This window comes from Accipiter gentilis, chromosome 12, assembly GCF_929443795.1.
Source record: "Accipiter gentilis chromosome 12, bAccGen1.1, whole genome shotgun sequence".
In the NCBI taxonomy this organism is placed as follows: domain Eukaryota; kingdom Metazoa; phylum Chordata; class Aves; order Accipitriformes; family Accipitridae; genus Astur; species Astur gentilis.
The window spans coordinates 33,098,023-33,117,319 of NC_064891.1; the positions used below are offsets into that span (position 1 = coordinate 33,098,023).

At 42.6% G+C, this 19,297-nt stretch overlaps 1 protein-coding gene across 3 annotated transcripts in view; it reads left to right on the forward strand.

The window, feature by feature from the left end:
* Positions 1-19,297, forward strand: part of DKK2 (dickkopf WNT signaling pathway inhibitor 2) — a 136,762-nt gene that overhangs the window by 89,446 nt on the left and 28,019 nt on the right. For 2 of the 3 annotated variants that reach the window (XM_049815471.1, XM_049815470.1), the window contains one exon: positions 2,823-3,031. In XM_049815471.1, the coding sequence (XP_049671428.1) occupies positions 2,897-3,031 (135 nt within the window). In that variant the 5' untranslated portion in view covers positions 2,823-2,896. Of the gene's footprint in view, positions 1-2,320; positions 3,032-19,297 lie in introns of those variants that run through there. The other variant, XM_049815469.1, reaches the window with a different exon arrangement.

Consider the following 19,297-nt stretch of genomic DNA (forward strand, 5'->3'; position numbering starts at 1 on the left):
CTGGGTGTTGAAAGTCAAGTCAAAAATGATCAAAAAGGACTGGCTTTTATCACTTTCTTGTGAAATTGCAAATTGCTTTCTGATCTTTTAGAAATATTTCCTTACAAATGTCTTCAGGAATTATCAGGGATGAGGACAGAAATGTAATTTTAGTTTATTTAAGGCTGCACAAAGACAGAAAAAAGGAAATGCTGTAAGAAGGCAAACTTTTATTTTCATTCCTTACTCCTTACAAAGCTGAATGCAGAAAAAAAGTGAAATTTTAATTCTGAACTTAGTTTTCTGAAATCAAGCACTAATAAAATTGCTCCCAGCTTCAAAACCAGTAAATGTGAGCACATCTGAAGCCCGAGTCAGAGCAAATGTCACGCTCTGTAGAACAGTTCAAAATCCAGTCTTGGGGGCTGATATGTCATTTCAGTTGTTACTTAAAAAAAAATAAAAATTAAAAGATCAGTAGTAATCCCCTGAAGTGAGAGGTCAATAGATAAGAAAGGAAAAAAAAAAAAAAAAAGAATCTGCCCTGTGAGATAGGACTAAACCTCTGAAACAATTCTAAGGTTTGAGCTGTGGAAAAAGACGTAAATTAAGCTACTTTTCGTAAGATGCTCTGTTTAATATAATACAAGCCCTAACATTAGGACACACTGCTAGCAGTCACACGTCGATAGACAGACAACATTTTGAAAAACTTACCCAAAGTGGCGTGGTTCATGGAGTATTCCCTGCAGAGAGCTCCTGAGCCCCCAGGAGGGCTTCTGCTCACTGAGAGGGAGCAGGAGCACTGGGGGCCAAAAGAGAGCCCGACTCCTCCCTGGTATTTCTTGCCTTAGCAACTTCTTTTTTTTCCCAGCTGTTAATTTAGAAGAAATGAAATTTCAGGTGAGCATTTCTTCTCCTTCATCTCTTCTGCCGTGGAAAGAGGTAGAGTAACCAGAAAGGATTGATGGCTCAGAGAAGGGGAGGGAGGAAAACATGAAAATTCTCTGTACCGTTCCCAGACAAGGTAGTGTTTGTACATGAACATATGGGACAGCAAGAAGGCTGCTCCTCTCACCATCTTCTGTTCCCTCCACCCCACTTTCGCATGTCCAGGGGAAAGACAAGGGCTTGCAAGCTCTCCACTGCAGTACACAAGTGCCCCATGGTGGTGTTCTCTGCACTAAGCCTTTTGCAGGTAACTGGGAAAAGTTAAGAGCTGGGTTTACCCCAGTTCTGCTAATTTTTGCACTGTGTCCCCGTTTACCTTCCGTTTTCTGAAACGCAGTGTTCTGGCGCGGCGTCGGGGGGGATGCAAGGGCCTTGGAGCGCGTGGGTGTAGTTAGTAGCACCTGGATGCTCCCCAGCACTCGGACGTGTGCTCGTGCCAAGGAAACTGAGAAGATGAATACAAAACCAGTCTCTCGAGTTGCTAGCGTCACGTTTAGGAGTGGTGCAGCGCACCGTTAGTGGCTGGACATGCCCTTTACCTGGGCAGTGGGCTTTGCAGGCTCGGGCATAAGATTTGGCGGGGTTTACGTGCCAGCCCCATACTTTGACAGCGCTGCAGGACCAACGCGCTTTGCGCTTCGGAGCGTTTCAGGGAGCCCCGGAGCACGCTTCGGCAGCGCAATTTGGGGAGCCCGTGAGGAAAGCCTGCCGGCACCCGTCCCTTTTGGCGAGACTTCACCTCCATCTCGGAGACGGCAGCGAGGTGCCACTGAGAGCGTAGCACGCGTGTCCGGGGCTGTGCGTGGCCGTGGGCCCCGGGGAGAGGCTGAGGAGAAGGTGGACTCCGGAGAGGTGAGGACCGAGGCGGGGGGGGGACACACACGACACGGAGGGGTCGCAAGTCCCTTCTCCGGGTTGAGGGTGGCAGGGGGCAGGGATACCCGGGGGGGGGGGGGGGGGGTTTGGGGTTGGCAGGGTGGGCAGCGAGAGGCTGCCGGAGCCCCCTGAGTGCGAGGGGCAGCAGCGCAGGAAGCCCCCCCGGGGGGGGTCTGCCCCTCTGGCCGTGTGGTGGCGTTCCCGCCGGGCTGGGTGTGGGGGTGTCAGCCCCGCGGCTCCCTCCCTCAGGCCGGCCCGGCCCGGCCCGGCCCGCCGCCAGATGCCCAGAGCCCCTCGGCCCGCACTGGCCGGGCTGGAGGAGGAGGAGGAGGAGGAGGAGGAGGAGGAGACCGGGTGCTTTCACTCCTGCTGGCTGCAGAGGCTGAGGCAAAAGACAGAAAAAGGAGGAGGGGAATAAAAAAGTAAAGGCGGGGGGGGGGTGGGGGTGGGGGGGGGAGAGAGAGCAAGAAAACTAAGCCCAGCTTTTGCCGGTGCTGCTTGGATTGGATCTGGTTTGAGTTTCCTCTCTGCTGGCTTGTGCAGCAAGGGAGGAGGAGTGGGGGGAAGTAACTCGCTCCCTTCTGTCTCTGAAGCTCAAGCAAACGTGCTGGTGCCTGCACTGGCGGGGAGCTGCCCTGGGTGCAGTTGCCTCGTAGCTTGTTGCTCTCAGTGACTAAAGAATTGCCTGGACTTCTCGAGGACCTGGAGGAAAAAGCCATCTCTTCACAGACCCGATAGTTGCTCAGTGCCTATAGACTTGACACGGTTTTTTCCTAGGGGATTCTTTTTTAAAATTATTTTTCTCCCGTATCTCTCAGATCAGCAGTTGCTTGAGTGTGTGGCGTTGAAATCCATTGCTTTGTTAACAACTTTGGGAGATATTTTTTAAAACTTTTTTTTTTTTCCCTCTCTTTTGTTTTCTTTGCTTTAAAAAAAGAAAAAAAAAATCCTTTTGGGGGGTGGGGAGATGATCGTGCTGATGTGGAATAAGTGCTCCTGCTGTCTCCTCTTACTAGCCGCGGTCCTGATCGTGGAGAGCTCCCAGCTAGACAGCTCCAGCTCCAAGGTGAACTCCATCAAATCCACCCTGATGGGGGAGGCTCCAACTCAGGCAACCAACAGATCTGCAGGCATCCACCAGGGACTGACGCTTGCTAGCAGTAAGAAGGGCAAAATGCTAGAGCAGATGGGAAAACCTCCCAAGCACTATCACCGGCAAGGAGAGGTAGGACATCGCTTCATTGCTCGAGTGTCTGTCCGTCTGTGTGCTATATGCGAATAATGGCTAGTCTTCCCCTCACGTTGTTTTCGAAGCTTTACTGTGTTAAATTAATTAATTTATTTCATTGGGGTTGCCTAGGACAATATAATCTCATAATTGGTGTTAAGAATTGTGCAAGTGGGATTGGGAAGGTTTTAAACATTTCATTTTTCTCTGTAGGATTAATAACTGATGGAAGAAAGAGTTATCTAAAAATTTATCTTCAGCATTTCTTTGTTTGACTCCTTCAAAGGGCTGCTAGAAGTAAAGGAAGAAATTTCTTAACTCTTAGACAGTAAATGAATTGAATTTGAATAGGTGAGGAAAATTTGAGCATGAAGTGAAAACTGCATTTACAGCAGTGAAACAAACTTGGTTTTAAAACCCACGCCTAGCAAGCTGATGTCTGATACCTTTCTCCATGGTGAGAATAAAAAAGCATGCTGTCCTGGAGCTATAGTTTAAGGCACATTTATTTGCTTAATATGGCAGAAAAGAAATTCTAGGTTTCTAGTCCAGAATTTGCTCCAGTGGTTGTGGAAGTTTTGTTTGGTTATGTCCAGTTGAGATAAGCAGGGATTGAAAGCCCTGAATAGGAAATTTGAGTGTAAGGAAGAAAGAAAAGGTTACAGAAACTTTGGGGGGGGGGGGGGGGGGTGAGAAAAAAGAAAAAGGCAAAAAAAAAAGACCCTGACTTGCTTATGCAGTCTTCTTTCTTCTATACCCTGCTTGGAAACTTGGAAGCCTGATAGAAAATTATCTTCGCTCAGCTAGCCATCAGTTCTCTACTTTCCTATCAAGTCTCCATGTGGATGGTATGAATGTTGCGCATTGTGGCATTGAAGGAGGTAGACTTCTTCAGAAAATCTAGATTTTATACCACTGGGTATTATTAGTACCTCCAAATACAGCTGCTTTTCATAAGCAACAAACACTGTAGCAGCAAGAGAGCTGCCAACATTCAGGACTAAAAAGGCAAAATACTCAAAGCCTGAAGGGTCTGTATCTTGCCTACATTTTCCTTAAAGCAGCAGAGAAACTGCAAATTGAAGCAATCCACTGAATTTGGTAAAGTGTTTTACATCAGCTTGCTAATAATTGAATGTTATCGTTTGGGTTTGTGTGCAGGCATAATAACAGTGGTGGTAGTTTTGGTTTTGTGTGTCAGAAATTTGTTTTTAAACTCTTCTAGGCTTTCTTTCCCTAGCCACTCAATTGTTTTATAATTTACCCAGAATTTAGTCGCCTCTCCTTACCTCTGAACAAAGTTTAGTAACAGATGCTGTGCTGAAGTTTCATGTTACTAAAGTACTGTGCTCTTTCCTAGTGCACATTGTAATAATTACTATGTTAAATCACCTTGAGGAAATACAGGAGCACGATACTCTTTCTTACATGTTCTCTTTGGGTTTTCTTTTGTTTTCTCTGTGTTCTCAAAAAGTCAATATATAGGACCTATTTTCCCCTTGAGTGGTTATCTCAGTCTCCTGAGTTTCAGTGTGGGTACTTGCAGGGCTGTGCTGTACAGCTCCAAACATGATATATAATTTTTGCCTTTTGGAGAAATCTTGCCGCCCTTCCCTGTGCACAACGTCCTTAGCACTTCAATGTGTATTTAGCGCAATGTTGAGAATGATTGATTATAATTCACCCAGTTACTGGAAAACAAGTTGCACTGTCCACCAGCTGTATTTGCAAGATTTGCCCCTTACTTGCCAACCCCAATTGTTGGCTAGGGGCTTCTAGTTACTGGTATGAACTCACAAGGTACACTTCAAGTCAGAGACAACTCTGTGAGTATCTGTAATGGTAGAAGAGGTGGCATGCTTTTTAAGGACGTGTCCCGTTTGTATCACAAGCAAAGACCCCTGGAGAATCGGTGACTTTGGCTCCCAGGGAGCAAAGCCTGACCTCCTGTCAAGGGTTGTCGGTCCTGATTTCACCCTCTCTCCCTGGGACTCCGTCCCCGGCTCCTGCGCGGTCTCGCACAGATGTAGTCTGTGAAAATGACTCGGATTTGCTGCCAAGAATTGTAGATGCTACTTTCGGCCATCCACCCGAAGCAACACAATTAACACAGAATTGCAGTAAAAAGAAGGAAAAAAAAATAAAGGAAGAAGTACCTTTTGTGATAATGCTTTATCTTTGGTGATACTTCCAGTTGCAGGGCTGGTGAGCCGCTGCATTTTTTAACAGCAATGTCACACATCTCAACCAATTAAGACATGATATTTTCATAATTTTTTTAAAGTACTCTCTTATTAGGTTAGTACTTGATTTGTTTAGATTATGGGACTTTGTGCTTAAGTTCTGCATGCCATTTGCTAAAAGAACAGACCTATACTTTTCTTTCTAAAACATTCTGTTGCATTAGTGGTATTTTTAATGTGTCAAAAGTAGGAGTACCTTTTATATCTTGGTAACTTTAAATGGTGAGTTGAGCGTCTTGTTTAAAACTAGGAAATAGTTTTAGTAAGGACCAAGGATATGCAACTTAAGGGAAAATTAATGGAATGTTGCTGTTATGACAGCTCGAAGCTGATCATTCAACTCTCTGCAGATACATGTAGCGGAAATCAGAGGACTCTCACTGAAACTGATGAAAGGACCATCAGCCAGCAGCCTATGTGCTTATTCAGCTTGGTAGACTAATGCACTTTCAGAATGTTTCTCTAATATGTTAACGTAACGTTTTCAGTTCTGTTAATTCTCAGGACTAGGAGCAACTTGGGAGTCTTTAATCAGCAATAAATCAATGGACACAATAGTTCATGGCTTATCTAGGGTGCTGATGTATTTCAGCTGGTAGTTACAGTGCTTCTGCCCAGAAAGGGAAGATCCAGCACTCCTTCGTCAGGCAAAGTTCCCGTTCAAATTAATGAAGATACTGGCATGAGCAAAGCAAGCTGATCTATCTTGATGGAGGGACTGGCAGGGCAAATGTGGTTTTTAGTAAGACTTACACTTTTATGTTTTTCTGAGGAATATTACTTATTTTCTGTTCTTTTTCCCTTTACTGCCTTGGATCAGCAAAGAATGAGGAGCACTGACGTGCTAAATGGGTGAGATTTCACTGTCTTCACTGTTCTTCACTGTCACTCCTGTTTTCCCCTTTGCAAACTATTAATGTTTTCCAAATTTCACAAGGAATCAGAATGTGTCTATAGCATTTGCACAAGGGAAAAATATGCTCAGAAAGAGGACTGTGCAGTGCATGTTAGACTAGGTTACTTTGGGGGGGGTCAGTACTATATACTGTCTGCCATCAATTTCCTTTCAAAACTTGATTTAGAGAAATGGCTTCTAGAACAGCTAACACCTCAGTAGGGCAGCCTCTCCGGGAAACCGTTCTGGATGTGTCATCTCTAAGTACAATGCAGTGAATAGAGTCATAAATGAAAAAGGGCAGATTAATGACGATAGTGGATTAATTTTTCTGCATGTTAGCTATAGCTTCCACTGTGTTAATACAAGCTGTCCCACCTGAGTGCTCTCACTCAAGTATAGAGATGCAACTTGAAAGGGAAAATCCCATGTATCGTAGCTGTGATTGAAAGGCATAGCCATTCCATAGATTCCTGGATGATGGCTCTGTAGCCTCTTTAATTCACTACACCATATTTTTGATTTCTTGTCTCAGGGTTATGGTCCTTGCTCTCCTCTGAGGCTTATCCCCTCCATCAGCGCTGGGGTTTGCAATCCTTCACACTCAAACACTTTTAATGATCTGGTAGGCTGAGACCTACCAAACTTTATTTCCAGCTGTTTTCCTTCTTTAATCCGCGGGCGCTATTATCTTCTGCCCTTTCCGAGTCCTGGCCACAAGCTATTGTTTCGGCTCTTTCCCCCGCAAGTTGTGTGTCTCATTCCCTTTGGTGCTGCGTAGTTGGTTGGGTTTGTGCTTCCCGCTGGGACTGTCCCTCCCACTTCCCCCACGCGCACGACGGGAGCAGCAGCAATGAAGGGAAGAACTGGGATGGCCAAAAGAGGGGACCGGCACAACTGGGGGCCTGAATCAGAGATAACGAGGCCTGGAAAAGTGAGAGAGGAGTGAAAAGCTGGGACAAGTTTTAACAGTGCAGAAGCATAACACTCAGATACCAGATAAGCCTTTGTATTCCAAATGTACTTGGTTTAATTTTTAAAAAGTTTTGGGGTTTCGTGTTTGGTTGGTTTTTTTTTTGTTTTTTTGTTGTTTTTTTTTAAACTCTATCGCAGCTTGAGCTAAGAGGCTTGAGGCCACAGAAGCCAAACCAAAAGGCATTAATCCAAATGGCTAAGCTGACGCTGATCTCATACCTATCAGCACATAGACATACATGTGTTTCCTGAACAGGACATAGTTACCCACAAGGACTTGCTAGAAAATGCTTGGATGATGCTTTGTAGCAAGTAAAACAGCATGAGATGTAGTAATTGACTGCAGTGCCCTGAGAATGTTACAATAAAATGTACCAAAGACACCAAAAATGTAACCACAATATCTTGAATAGCTAGCAACCAAAACAGTATAAATTATTTCTCCATGGGATTAAAAATAAATTAATTACAATACCTAGAAATTACATCCAGCAACAGCTGCCTTTTTTTTTTTTTTTTTTTTTTTAAATAAAAAAATAAATACAGAATTGCTAAATCCGCAGAGGTCACCATAGAACGTATTCTTTGCTCTTGCTGTTTGCTGTTAGGGATCTGGGAGACATACTGGTTTACTGGCAGCAGTCTTGCTAAATAGCCGAGTGGCTTGTCTCTTGATTGCAAAAATGGGATGCAGAGTATTATCTCCTTCCTGGGTCATGCTTGGTGTCCCCTTCAATTTGTTGTTATTATTTGACTTCTTAATATAGAGCAAAAGCTTCTATAAAGTGGCTTTACTACAGCTATTTCCTATTAATGTTACAATAATGCCTATAAAACTTCCTGGACTCTGCTGTGCTATTGGGTGTGCAAATACTTAAGAAGAGTTAGTTTCTGTTTGGAAAGTCTGTCAGAGTCTAAGGACAACACAAAAGATGATGAAGCATGATTACATTTTGCCCTCAGAAAAATGAGTCTGATTAACTCATTATGTTTGATTAACTGATGCTTTGCAGATGCAAATATAGCACAAGTTTAATTTTGATTTTGATTATCTCAACACTGGATGTATTTTGCAAGCACTCTGTATCTCATGGTTTGTCAGTTGAGCCTTTGGTCCTTTTACAGTTGTACTTACAAATGTCTCACCCTGGAAATGTCATTTAGGAGGAATTTAACTCTGCAAAGGAGGAGTCCCATGAAGCTCCTGCTTCTCTTTGTTTTTCAAGCATTGCTTTCCTTTTCGGGTTTTCTGTATCTGAGAATCTTTTTAAGTATATCCAATGAAGTTTTACATATACGTAAAAATGTTAATTTGGAGAACACCTTCAAAGCAGAGACCTTCCCTTCCTGCTTGGGTTGCTGAAGTCCCTGCCAAGCTCATGCTGCCCCCACATGCACACACTGGTCGTGGCTGGCAAGAGTCAGGATGCAATGGGCCAGACTTGGAGCCAGCAGCCCCCACCTGGCCCGTCACTGGCACATGGCTTGTCACCACGTCCCACTGCAGTGGGAACTTTATGTCGGTTTCGGCGCTGCAGTCATTAGACGTTTATGATAGATTTGAGGAGCTGAAGTTTGTATGGCACCGCAGAAATGGGGAAGAAAACCAGAAGCCACCTCTCTGCTTTTCCTGCATTGGTGAAACTCCAAGTGTGTTTAGACTTTTTTTTTTAATTATTATTTTTTTTTAAGAACTGAGGATAATTCTTTGGAAATCCTTGTCTTTCAGTGCTATGTTCTAGGCTGTGTTTCTGGTACCTTTAGGTTCAAACCAGCTTCTATAAGCTTCATGTCCATGAATGTGAAAGGCCGTACAAAAGCCAAGAAGATCAGAAGGGTGGTTCTGTTACTTTTTAAAAATTAATTTTGCCTGCAAAAGTCTTTATTTTCATTTGAGAACATGAACATTCTTCTCTTCTTTTTTGATCAAGCATAGAATGTGCAATGACCATATGTGTCCCCAAACCGTCGCTTTTATTCAGTGTAATTTTTTTTCCCTTTTTGTTTGAAGGATGGATTTATTTTAATGGAAAATTTCAAGAGCATAAAGCAATTTTCAAATTACAATGAAATGTGAAAATAGGTGAATTTGTGATACTTGCAAGCTCATTGCAGAATCCTTTGCTCTAGAATGAGCTACAGAAAGTAGTGTTGGAGAGAGAGAGATGGTGTAAAAGGATACATATGGTCATACTAAATGACTAACACAGCAGTTTTCAAATAAAATAATGAGTTTTCTTCATCTTAGTTACAGTTTTCTTGGGATCGGACCTAAATCCATCTATGATTTATACATTTGTGTTCACACAAACAGAACTTGACTTATAAAAATGAATGGATATAAACACACAGTGGGAGTGTGGGGTTCTCTCATTCAGCAGCTATTTTGTCCTTACAAAAGGAAAGACCGGGGCAATGCTACAAAAAGCTTAAGAATTGTTGGGTTTTTCCCCCTCAAAGCACATAAGTACACGGTTCAGCCCCTTGAGACTCTCTTAAAGCTAAGCTTTGATATGATTGAATTTTCATATGCACAGTAATGAATCTCGGAGACATGCATGTTGCACATATGTAGTGCAAATGGCACTGGTTTAGCATTTTTAGCAGTAAGCGAAGGTGGACTGTTCTGCACATGCTCGGGAATGAGGTGTTGCTTCACTCTGCAAGCCCTCTGCCTCATTCTCTGTGCATCATGTAAGTGTGAACCAGTCTGTGCATGCTCTTAAAAGCATATTTATCGGTCCAGTGAATGAGAGGACAGGGTTCAGTTCTATGCGTTTTGGCAGCCTGCATTAAGTGAAGCAGTGACTTGCTGTTAGTGTGATCTCTTCCCTGCAAGTCTGAAATGCCTAAAGCAGAGATCTCTTAAAAGGAATTGCAAACAGAATATGTTTATGTTGCATCAGGAAACTTTTATTCTTGGAATCTCATTCTTAACTAGAACAGCATCAAGAAAAGTAAGGCATCTGGTGGGGGAAAAGCTCCTTTATTTTCCCTTTTGCACAGAGTAGGGTAGTTTCCAGAATTGTTTCTTTTGCTAGGTATTCCTACAGAAAATGGTGCACCTCTTCTTGACAACCTGCAGAGATCCTAAAGCTGGACATTTTGCTGTAAAACAAGGTCTCTGGAAGCAGGAGAGAGAACTGTATGTAAAACCACTAGCAGAAATGCAAAATGCTAAGTCTAACTAATGTAGTCGGCATTAACTTAGTTCAATTCATTTTCAGAAGTATCAGAAAGATTTAGGCTGTGTCAAAAAAAAAAAAAAAGGTACCGACAGATGTGCTACCATCTTGTATTTAACCTTTTTACTTTCATATAACTTTCTCCCCTCCTTTTAGGTGGTTTTTTGGTGTTTTGTTTTTTTTTTTGTTTGTTTGTTTTTTAAACAGAAAAACTCCAGTGTTTCCTGAAGTACAGCCATGGTACTCTGGATGGCCGATGTCAAGTATTCATGTCAACTCAAAAGAGCCATAGAAGTCTAGGTCCTATGTTTAACTGGGACTTGGGTCCCATCTCAAATAGCTTACGTTGTTTTCAGAAGTCAATACAGAAAATTGATTTTGGCCTTCCCAATGCTGCAAGTTCTAAGGAAGACTCCACCTGCCACTTGCTCTTACAGCTAGATTTACCGGTGTGCCCAAATGTTTTCCCTGATTTTCTTACTGTGGCTGTGTTCATGTGGAGTATAACACAGAGGTGCTTTAACTTATATGGTCTCTGTTCAGGGTGAGTTTTCACAGAGCATGGATTTAAAAGGAGAAAAACCTCTGTCCAATAAGACAGAGAGCTGCAAGCAAGAGATGGTGTTAGGGAGCCTTGGGCTTGGCAGACAGTTTGTCTTTGCAGTGTGTCTTCAGCAGCAGCTGAGTGTAAAATGGCCAAATGAAGTTTCCATTGGCCTGATCTGGCAAGGCTAGTACAGCCTGCAGAACTTGCCATATTTCTTTGTTTCTTCTCTTTTGGCTTGAAAACGAGAGAGCAGAGCCTGCCTCCTATCCAGTCCATTGTGAATTTCCTGGGACACTCAGGATCCTGTTTTCTGTCTTAAAAAAAGAAAAGTTTGTGCTTTTCTCTATCTTATGGGGCATTAGGCTGTTCAGGACACAGAGCCTGAGCTGTGTGTCTCCTACTTCTCCTCTTTGGTAGGAGGAGTACTGGGTGGGTACTTAACTTTCTTTTTCATACATGATCTCCCCTGTCATTCTTCACATGGGAGGGAAGGAGAGAGGAGATGTCAAATGGCCATTTTGTCTTTTAGAGGTAGACAGGAGCATGGCATTCCTTACCAAATAAAAGAGTTGCAAATTGTGATTAAATAGTTAACATATCGCTTTCACGTAGTGAGAGACCATCTGGTGAGTAACGTGAAGGGATAATATTAATGGAAGAAGCAGAAGGGAAGAAAAAGCTGGCTACGATCCTGTGTTTCCATCAAGGAAAAGGGTAACCATTTGGCAGGCTAGAGAAGGTGGCATGGCTGGGGTGTTATCTGATGATAAATTCATGAGCATTTACAGAGATAAACAGCTTGGCATCATTAGACTTCTCTTTGTGGGGGGATTATCTCATTAACTCTGTGGGATGATGGGAGCCACCAAGTAATGTGAAGACTGTTTCATGTATTTAGTATAGGCTGAAAGTTTTACCAGACTTGTCATTCTTAACTTTCAGTTTGTCACGCACTCAGGTAGTAATAAGGATACCGTCTGACCCACATAACCAACCGCATGCCATAACGTGTGAGCTGAACACTATGGGGTTGCCCAGTGAGACTGGAAGTTGTTCTTCCAGACCCTCTCAGTTCCTGTTACTCCCAACAAAGCTAAATTTGCAATGTATATTATTCATAACCAAGTAGTTCAACCAATTCCTGTGGTGGGGAGAGAGTGGGTGTGGGTCAGAACTGAAGAATGGAAAGCCTGGGAGCCGTGGAAGGACTGGGAAACCAGGAGGTTGTCATCCTCTCTCCACACCTTCTCCAGGGTGGAGCCAAGTGCTTAAGCTGCCTCATGCGTTGTCTGTGTTGTCTTAGGGGTAATGAGGAAATCTGCCTATCAAAGGTTAGGTTTAAAAGTCTACTTTATAGTTTGGTGGAGGGGCTAAACTTCTTAGCTGCATAAAATGTTTTTGTAATTGTTTGAATAAATCCAAGGGTTTTAAAATGCTCTTCAGGAACGCTTGTAAACTTCTGCGCTTGGTTTTGTCCCTGTTGCTATCTTCCAGACATCCCACTCCTCGCCAAGGAAATGGCTTTTTAACAAGAAGAATCCTCTGGAAATTACTTTCTGAGGGGGTCCTTGCCACAGCAGCTGCAACAAATTGCAACTGAATTTCAGTCCCAATTGTTTTTTATTGCTAAAAGGATAAGTGACCAAGTGAATACTTGTATTATAGCTCCACGACAATTTATTAAGTATCAAATTGTAGTGTGTGGTGTTGTCTAACCAGAAGATTAAGGTTTCCTCTGTGGAGGGAAATTTCTCTCAGACTTTGTACCAGTGCCTAAGCTGAAAGCGGCTGGGAAAGTCTTGCTGATCCCAAACTGTCCTGTGGTTAGGCTGACTTTGGGTTTTCCTTCCACTGAGACCTGGGCGCTGGCGCCCGGCCAGTGATGGCAGCGCAAGCAGAGTATAACCATCACGAGGAAGCCGAAAAGAGGAGTCGTGGCACTGCAGTCTAATGCGTGCTGATCTGCTCCTTGCTGTGTAAACAAGTCTCCAGGGGGCATTTTCTGAGCAAGTTGTTTTTGAGTAGCAGCATAGTTTTAGCATAGCTCAGATTATGCTAATTGGGAAGCATTTTTCGGCACAATTTTCCAAATAAGCAACGCAGAGTCCGGGGAGGTCAAGGAATGAAGTAGCAGAACCTTGGGATGGTGCAGGCTGCTCCGACTTCGGGGCCAGCAGGGAGGATAAAGACTGTCCCTTCGTTCCTCTAGAGTCTCTCTAGGGACTAGAATGGGAAAGAAGATGCATCTTTTATTACGTGGGAAATAGGAGGTTCTAAGTTATGGTATTGCACAAATATATAAAATGTGCCAGATAGTGCAAAATTTTCAAAGGATTTCAGAGGTAGGAACTCAGGCTTTCTTAGCCTATGTGTTTGTCTATAAGCATATGAAAATCTTGGTTTAAGTATTGTCTAAACAACGGTGGTAGACAGAGATAAATAATAAATTGAAATGCATTATTATTATTAACAATGTAAGAGCTTTTTTTACCTTCAGATTTCACTGGAAGTGTAGAAGAAACAATTGGCTGGAATGCTGAAGGGGGACGGTTATCGGGTGGTTGGAAGAATGAGTGTGAAAGTCAAAGTTTCATGTTTAGCTTTTCCCTGCTTGCTTTCCTGATTTGCCAAACTGGGAAGCGCATATTTGGCCCTGTGCTTGAGAGGGATTTTGGATGGCTTTAGTAAAAAACATTTGTAAAATGTTTAAAGACCTTCATGCATAGAGGTGCCTGTTAGGCAGAAGACGTTCATTTGAAATGCAATGTCTGTTATTGGTGCACTTGAATGAACTCAGGTTATGGAGGGTTTAAATATGGGACAGCAAAACTAGAGACACTCCTTAGTCCCTGGGAAAGCAGATTTCTACTGAGCTTTCTGGGTCAGGTTACCTCCTTCCCCAGGCACGCTGGCCTTACTGTCACTGCTGTAGGTTTGGGATTTGGGTTTGGTTTTGTTCATGACAGTCGCAAAGATGGTGCCTTTTCTTAAACACTGTCCTCTTAAGTTCTCAGTGAAGGATAGATAAGAGTCTTTATTACAGCCACACATGTGCACCACAGGTGTGAAGGGAACTCTTAAACTGTTTATGAGCGCACAAAGCCCCACGAACAAAGAGGGCAGAAAAGAATGTTGTCATTTTAAGGAAAAATATGTTTTAAGGCCCTGTTAAAAATAAAGCCAAAAAAGAATAGCAAATGGGCTGCAGATTGTCTGTGTAACAGGGATTAGCACTGTGAAAATCTTTCATTTTTCTGAACAGGCGTGTACCACAGACAAGCCCTGCTAGCCAAGATACGCCGTCCAGTGTCGAACAGTGTCCACTTTCAGGCTCTTGTCTCAGTGAGTTACCCACAAAATCCCCCTCCAATAGGAACAAACAGACGAAGAGTAGGATAACGCTGTCTTAACTCTGTTTTAGATGAATAGAAGCCAGTGCATACATTGTACGAACAAGTATGATAGCAGTGTATGAATTCCAGGTCTGGGCTGCAGTTGTCACTCTTGAATTTGGTGGGACTGAAGTGTATTTTACAGCTAAGGGGTCAGAATGAAAGGGTCAAGGATGGGGAAAATGAGAGAAAGCCCATTATCTTGTATAACAGCTACATGGCAATATCTTCACTTGTTCAGGAACACCTTTCAGGTCCACTGAGGGGAATGTCTGTGATGGTGGTGACACTTCAGTACCCAAAGAAGTGGTGTAACTCGGTCCCCTCCAGCATTGTTTCCCAGCAGATGCACCAAAAAAATGTGGCCACAGACACAAGTTCTTGCTGCCCAGAAATGCCACAGTTCAGCTCCTTACTCTGCAAAACGTGCTGTCTCATTGCCCATCTTATGCAAGAGGTGCCATATGCTTCTGCACAGAAAACCATCTCAAAGGTTAGGCCCTGTTTATAGATAGGATGAATTTGAAGGGTATTTATGTACCTAACTCCCTGAATGTTTTCAGCGAGAATTAGGTTCTGCATGCCTTGAGGGAGCGGGATCATGGCCTTTTCCATGCAGGAGAAAAATTCAGCTCAGAGGAAATAGTCTGGCGGAGACTCCCCCACTGCAAAGCGTGCTTGGGGACAAAGAGCTCTCCCGTCTTTCATCACCTATGTAAGATTATTCTGATGAACAAATTCAGAGTATTAGTTGTTATTACAGAAAAACTTAAATCAGAATAGTTTACGCTGTCCCCTCAATGATGAAATAATGCTATGAAAGATCGATGATGGATCTGTATCTAATGTACCAGACACAGCTCCTCTGGCCTTTCTGTAGGGCTTTTGATCTCCATCCAGAGTTACCCTTTTCTTAAAGCAGTGTCACTTTTTTTTTTTTTTTTTTTTTTGGTGTAAAACTGGACAGGGATGCAGAGATGTTGCCAGCAGAGCTGTAGTGTTTCTCTTTAATGAACCTCTTCCTGACCCACCCTATGTAAAGCAGTTGACACATCATGTGTTGTGCAGCTGGGACAGCTACCCTGGCACATGTATCTGACACATGAACGTATTGACTTTGGCCTTTTGGAAGCACTGGACCCATGCTGTTCTCCAGAGATGTGTCTAAGTCGTTTCCCAGATACCATGGATATAGCGGCAGTAGGAGCAAAAGCTGAAGTGGAATTCACTAATTCACATTTAGCTGATTCTGTGAAAATAGATTGCACAACAGAGACTGACACTCAGTTTCTGGTTTTGATTTCCTCTCTTCCCTGGTTTGACCTCCAGTGCTTCTTCTGGCTGTTGGTTGGTATTCAGGTCTCAGGTTGTAGAGTTTGTGTGTGTGGTTTTTTTTTTTATTTGTGGTTCTGGGGGGATTGTTGGGGCTTGGGGATTATTTTTTTTTTTTTCAAAATTTTTTTTTTTAAGTGCAAGACTTTTGTGATGTAGCACTTTAAATTTGAGTTTTAGTCCTTCTCTGAAGGGCAGACTAGTTTCTGCGAGATACCAGCTGGAGGGCTTGAAGGGCTGCTTATGCGGCGCAGGGCTGAATTTCAGCCAGGGTCATCCATGCTGCTGAAATAGTATGAGCAGACAAGACCAGCCACGAACACGGTTTGTGCGCTGTCAGTGGTACAACATGTGTCTGCGTTACTGCAGGACAGGGAGTTCGGCTGTGCCTGGTGCTGTTGACTTCACTGGAAGTCTTTGTGCTTGTATGCTTTGACCACTTGTTAGTAAAATATCACAGTGCTTTTACTTTTGATCCCCTTCTGTCCTAAATGACCCTATTGGCAGGAAATTAATTTAAACAGTAGCTACTAGAAGACATTTTGTGAACATTTGCTTCTTCTAAAGTTTATTTTCACAGTATGTTTCACCTGAATGTTTTCCAGAACAAAAAACCTCAAACGTTCTGCTGTCCTGGTAACATGTGTGAGGCTGAGGCTTTCCTCTTCCTTCCAGCCTACCTCTGAAAACACTTTCTTAATACTCAGCCTTAATCATATTTATAAAGATAATGTTAAGGTTAATGTTTCAAAACAGCACTCTCTTACCAGGCTAATGACAGATCAAAATCAAATGACACCATTTCTGGCAAGTAATTTACCACTGCTCTGCAAATACTTCTGTGAAAGGAGCTATAGCTCAAGTGCAAAAGCTTAAAATAAACTGAACTGCCAAGGGATAACCCACTTCATAACTGATTAGAATAACTAATAACTGATCAGTAGGGAGGAGAAAATAAGCAGGACTAAATGGCCAGCTTTCACAATACAGGAAGGCTGTAAGCAAAGTTTCACACAAATCTTTTAGAGACTGATGTTCAACTTATTGGTAAATTGTCTGGAAAACAGGGGATTAGGAGGCACAGAATTCTTAATGAAATGTATTCAGAACAGTAAGAACTTAAATCGACCACAAAGAGTTGCAGTAAATGTCTGTATCCTGAGCATCTGAGAAATAAAACCCACAGGTAAAATTCCATTTCTGTAGGTATAAAGCAATGTACATGGAATCATGTGACGTCAGTTAGGCACATACAGTGACAACTTCTACATTAGAGTCACTTTAGCTATCAGTTAATGGTGAAACAGCAGCAGAGACAAAAATTAAATATTAAAAAAAAAAAAAAAGCAGAAGATCAGGAACCGAGAACAAAACAGAGGGTATTTTTACACTAATTCTAAGTTCATGGTGCTGAGTAACTGTTAAAAGGATATAGAAGCAGTCAGGACTAGATGGGGGAGGAGGACAGCAGGGGTGATCAGAGCAGCAGAACTGCTTTAACACAGGAGAAATTAAATAGGACACAACACATCAATTTGGAAAAGGGATGCCCATGGGAGAACAGGACAGAGAGATACAAATAATGAAGAGTGAGGAAAAGGTGAATGGGGAGCAATCATTCAGTATCTGCCCTAGAAGAAGAGCCAAGAGCAGACAGTGTGAAATTATCAGAGAGCCAGGAACTACTTTTTCATGTTGTATAGCTCATTGCCACATGATCCTGTGGGAGCCGTATGGAAATGCTCAAACGGAGATGAGGCAGATGCAGAGACAAGAGATTGCACTGGTAGTTGCTAAACACAGTGGTAAGACTTCCAGCTTCAGATGCGTCTAAGCTGCTGTTGGCTGAAGCTGGGAGAGTGCATCTGGGAGAAATCCTTCCGTACTTGCCTATGTTCTTAGTCCTTGGAGTATTTGCAACTAGCAGGACACTGGCCTGACCACTTTGCTCTGGTATGTTATGGCAACTCTTACGTTCTTGCGTAGTTTCTCAAGAATTTATTATTTTTGTCAACATAATAAATAAATATCAATTTATATTTTATCAGTATCATAAATAACCCAGCTTGTTGCCTCAGTTTATCGGGAAAGTTAAGCATATGTGGTTCAATGGAGGCATTTGTGTTTTCTGTAATTTGGTTAGGATGTGCATATATAAATATTAGTCAGGCAAAGATTTAACTACTTTGCTTGCCTCGGTCTTTGGGTCTATGGCAGTGGGCACTGATTTTCATATCCTCTCCAATGCCCATGGACATCAGTGTGAATACTCCCATGAGCTTCCCTGTAGGTTTGTTACCCAGAGAGACTTCTAGGCAAAATGTAAAATATTCCAAAGAGGTTGCTGCGGAGAATGGAAAACATGACTATAATGAAAAGGAAATGGAAAAACGAAGAAATAGACAAAGAGGCTTAGGACAGATTTACAAAGTATGTAGCATGCACAAGTCAGGGGAGACTTTTCAAAGAATTTTTGCTACCATTTAGTCAGCTACAAATACTCTCAAAAAAGGGTCAGATTTTCAAGTCATTCGTCACTCAGAATGAAGTTTTTGGCTTTGAAGGTTTTTCTTTTTGCTTTTCTTTGTTACTTCCTCAAGCTTTTTTTTTGCTCATGAGTAAATTCTTCCCTCCCAAATTATCATTATACATAGGGCTGAGTATCTTCATACTTTATAGAAAACTTCATAAGTACATCCTATAATTTTGTAGTGAGCTTCTATGGTAAACCCTGTATAACTCAGTGAATTGACTTAAATTTACCTTCAGAATCCACCTTCTTTTTTCTGCTCAGACCTCTCAGCCCTTCTGTATGCACAGTTATCTTTCAAGGCAGAGTTCGCCATAGGCAAGGTCGGCAAACTTGGACCTGACAGCGGAGTAAGCGTCACTTCCTCGAGAGCTTATGGAAGAAGCAATACGTCAATACTTCCTCCTGCCTCTTGGTGAAGTATATTCTAAGATGATGAAAATATGCAACTCTGGAAGACAAAAGTGAGATTTTTTTCCTCCTTTAAATATACTCTGTATTTCAGTGATGCATTAACAGAACACTTTACTAGTGCAAATTATATTTAACACTTCTGCTGTTAGGACAACCTTACAGCTTTTTGAAAAGTTTCCAAATGTTTCCAAAGTTGCTAGTTTTGATGGAAACTACTCTCACACCAGGGAAGTACAGGGTTGGTTGGCTCCATCTACAAATAAATAGGACAACTGAGGACAAAGCAATTCAGGATTACAGTCAAACAACCCAAGAATCTCCTACTTTGTTTCAAATGTATTTGACCAGAGATTTTAGGGAGCGTCAATAAAAGTCATGGTGTTATAAGTGCTGGTGGGGAGGGGGGGATGTGTCTTTCCCTGCTTTCACTGAATCTCCCTCCACATCAGGCAAAAGTGGGAATTTGCAGTCTAAAAAATATTGTGTTCCCTCTGCTGCTCCCCCTAGCTGCAGTCTCTGAGTACCAGCTCTAACTTAATGAATATCGATAGTATAAAAAAAAAATTTAAACCTCCTCCTTTTAGTCTCCTCTCCCACCTGCAAACTCCTAACACATGTTTAAAATTCTTTGGCATTCAAACCTGGATTCCAACCACCCAGGTTCAGTAAAAAAGCTTGGCAGAGCTGCTGTCTCTCCACTGCACTTGAGAGAAAGATGTGATGTCTTGTGACTAGTCGATTGACATGATG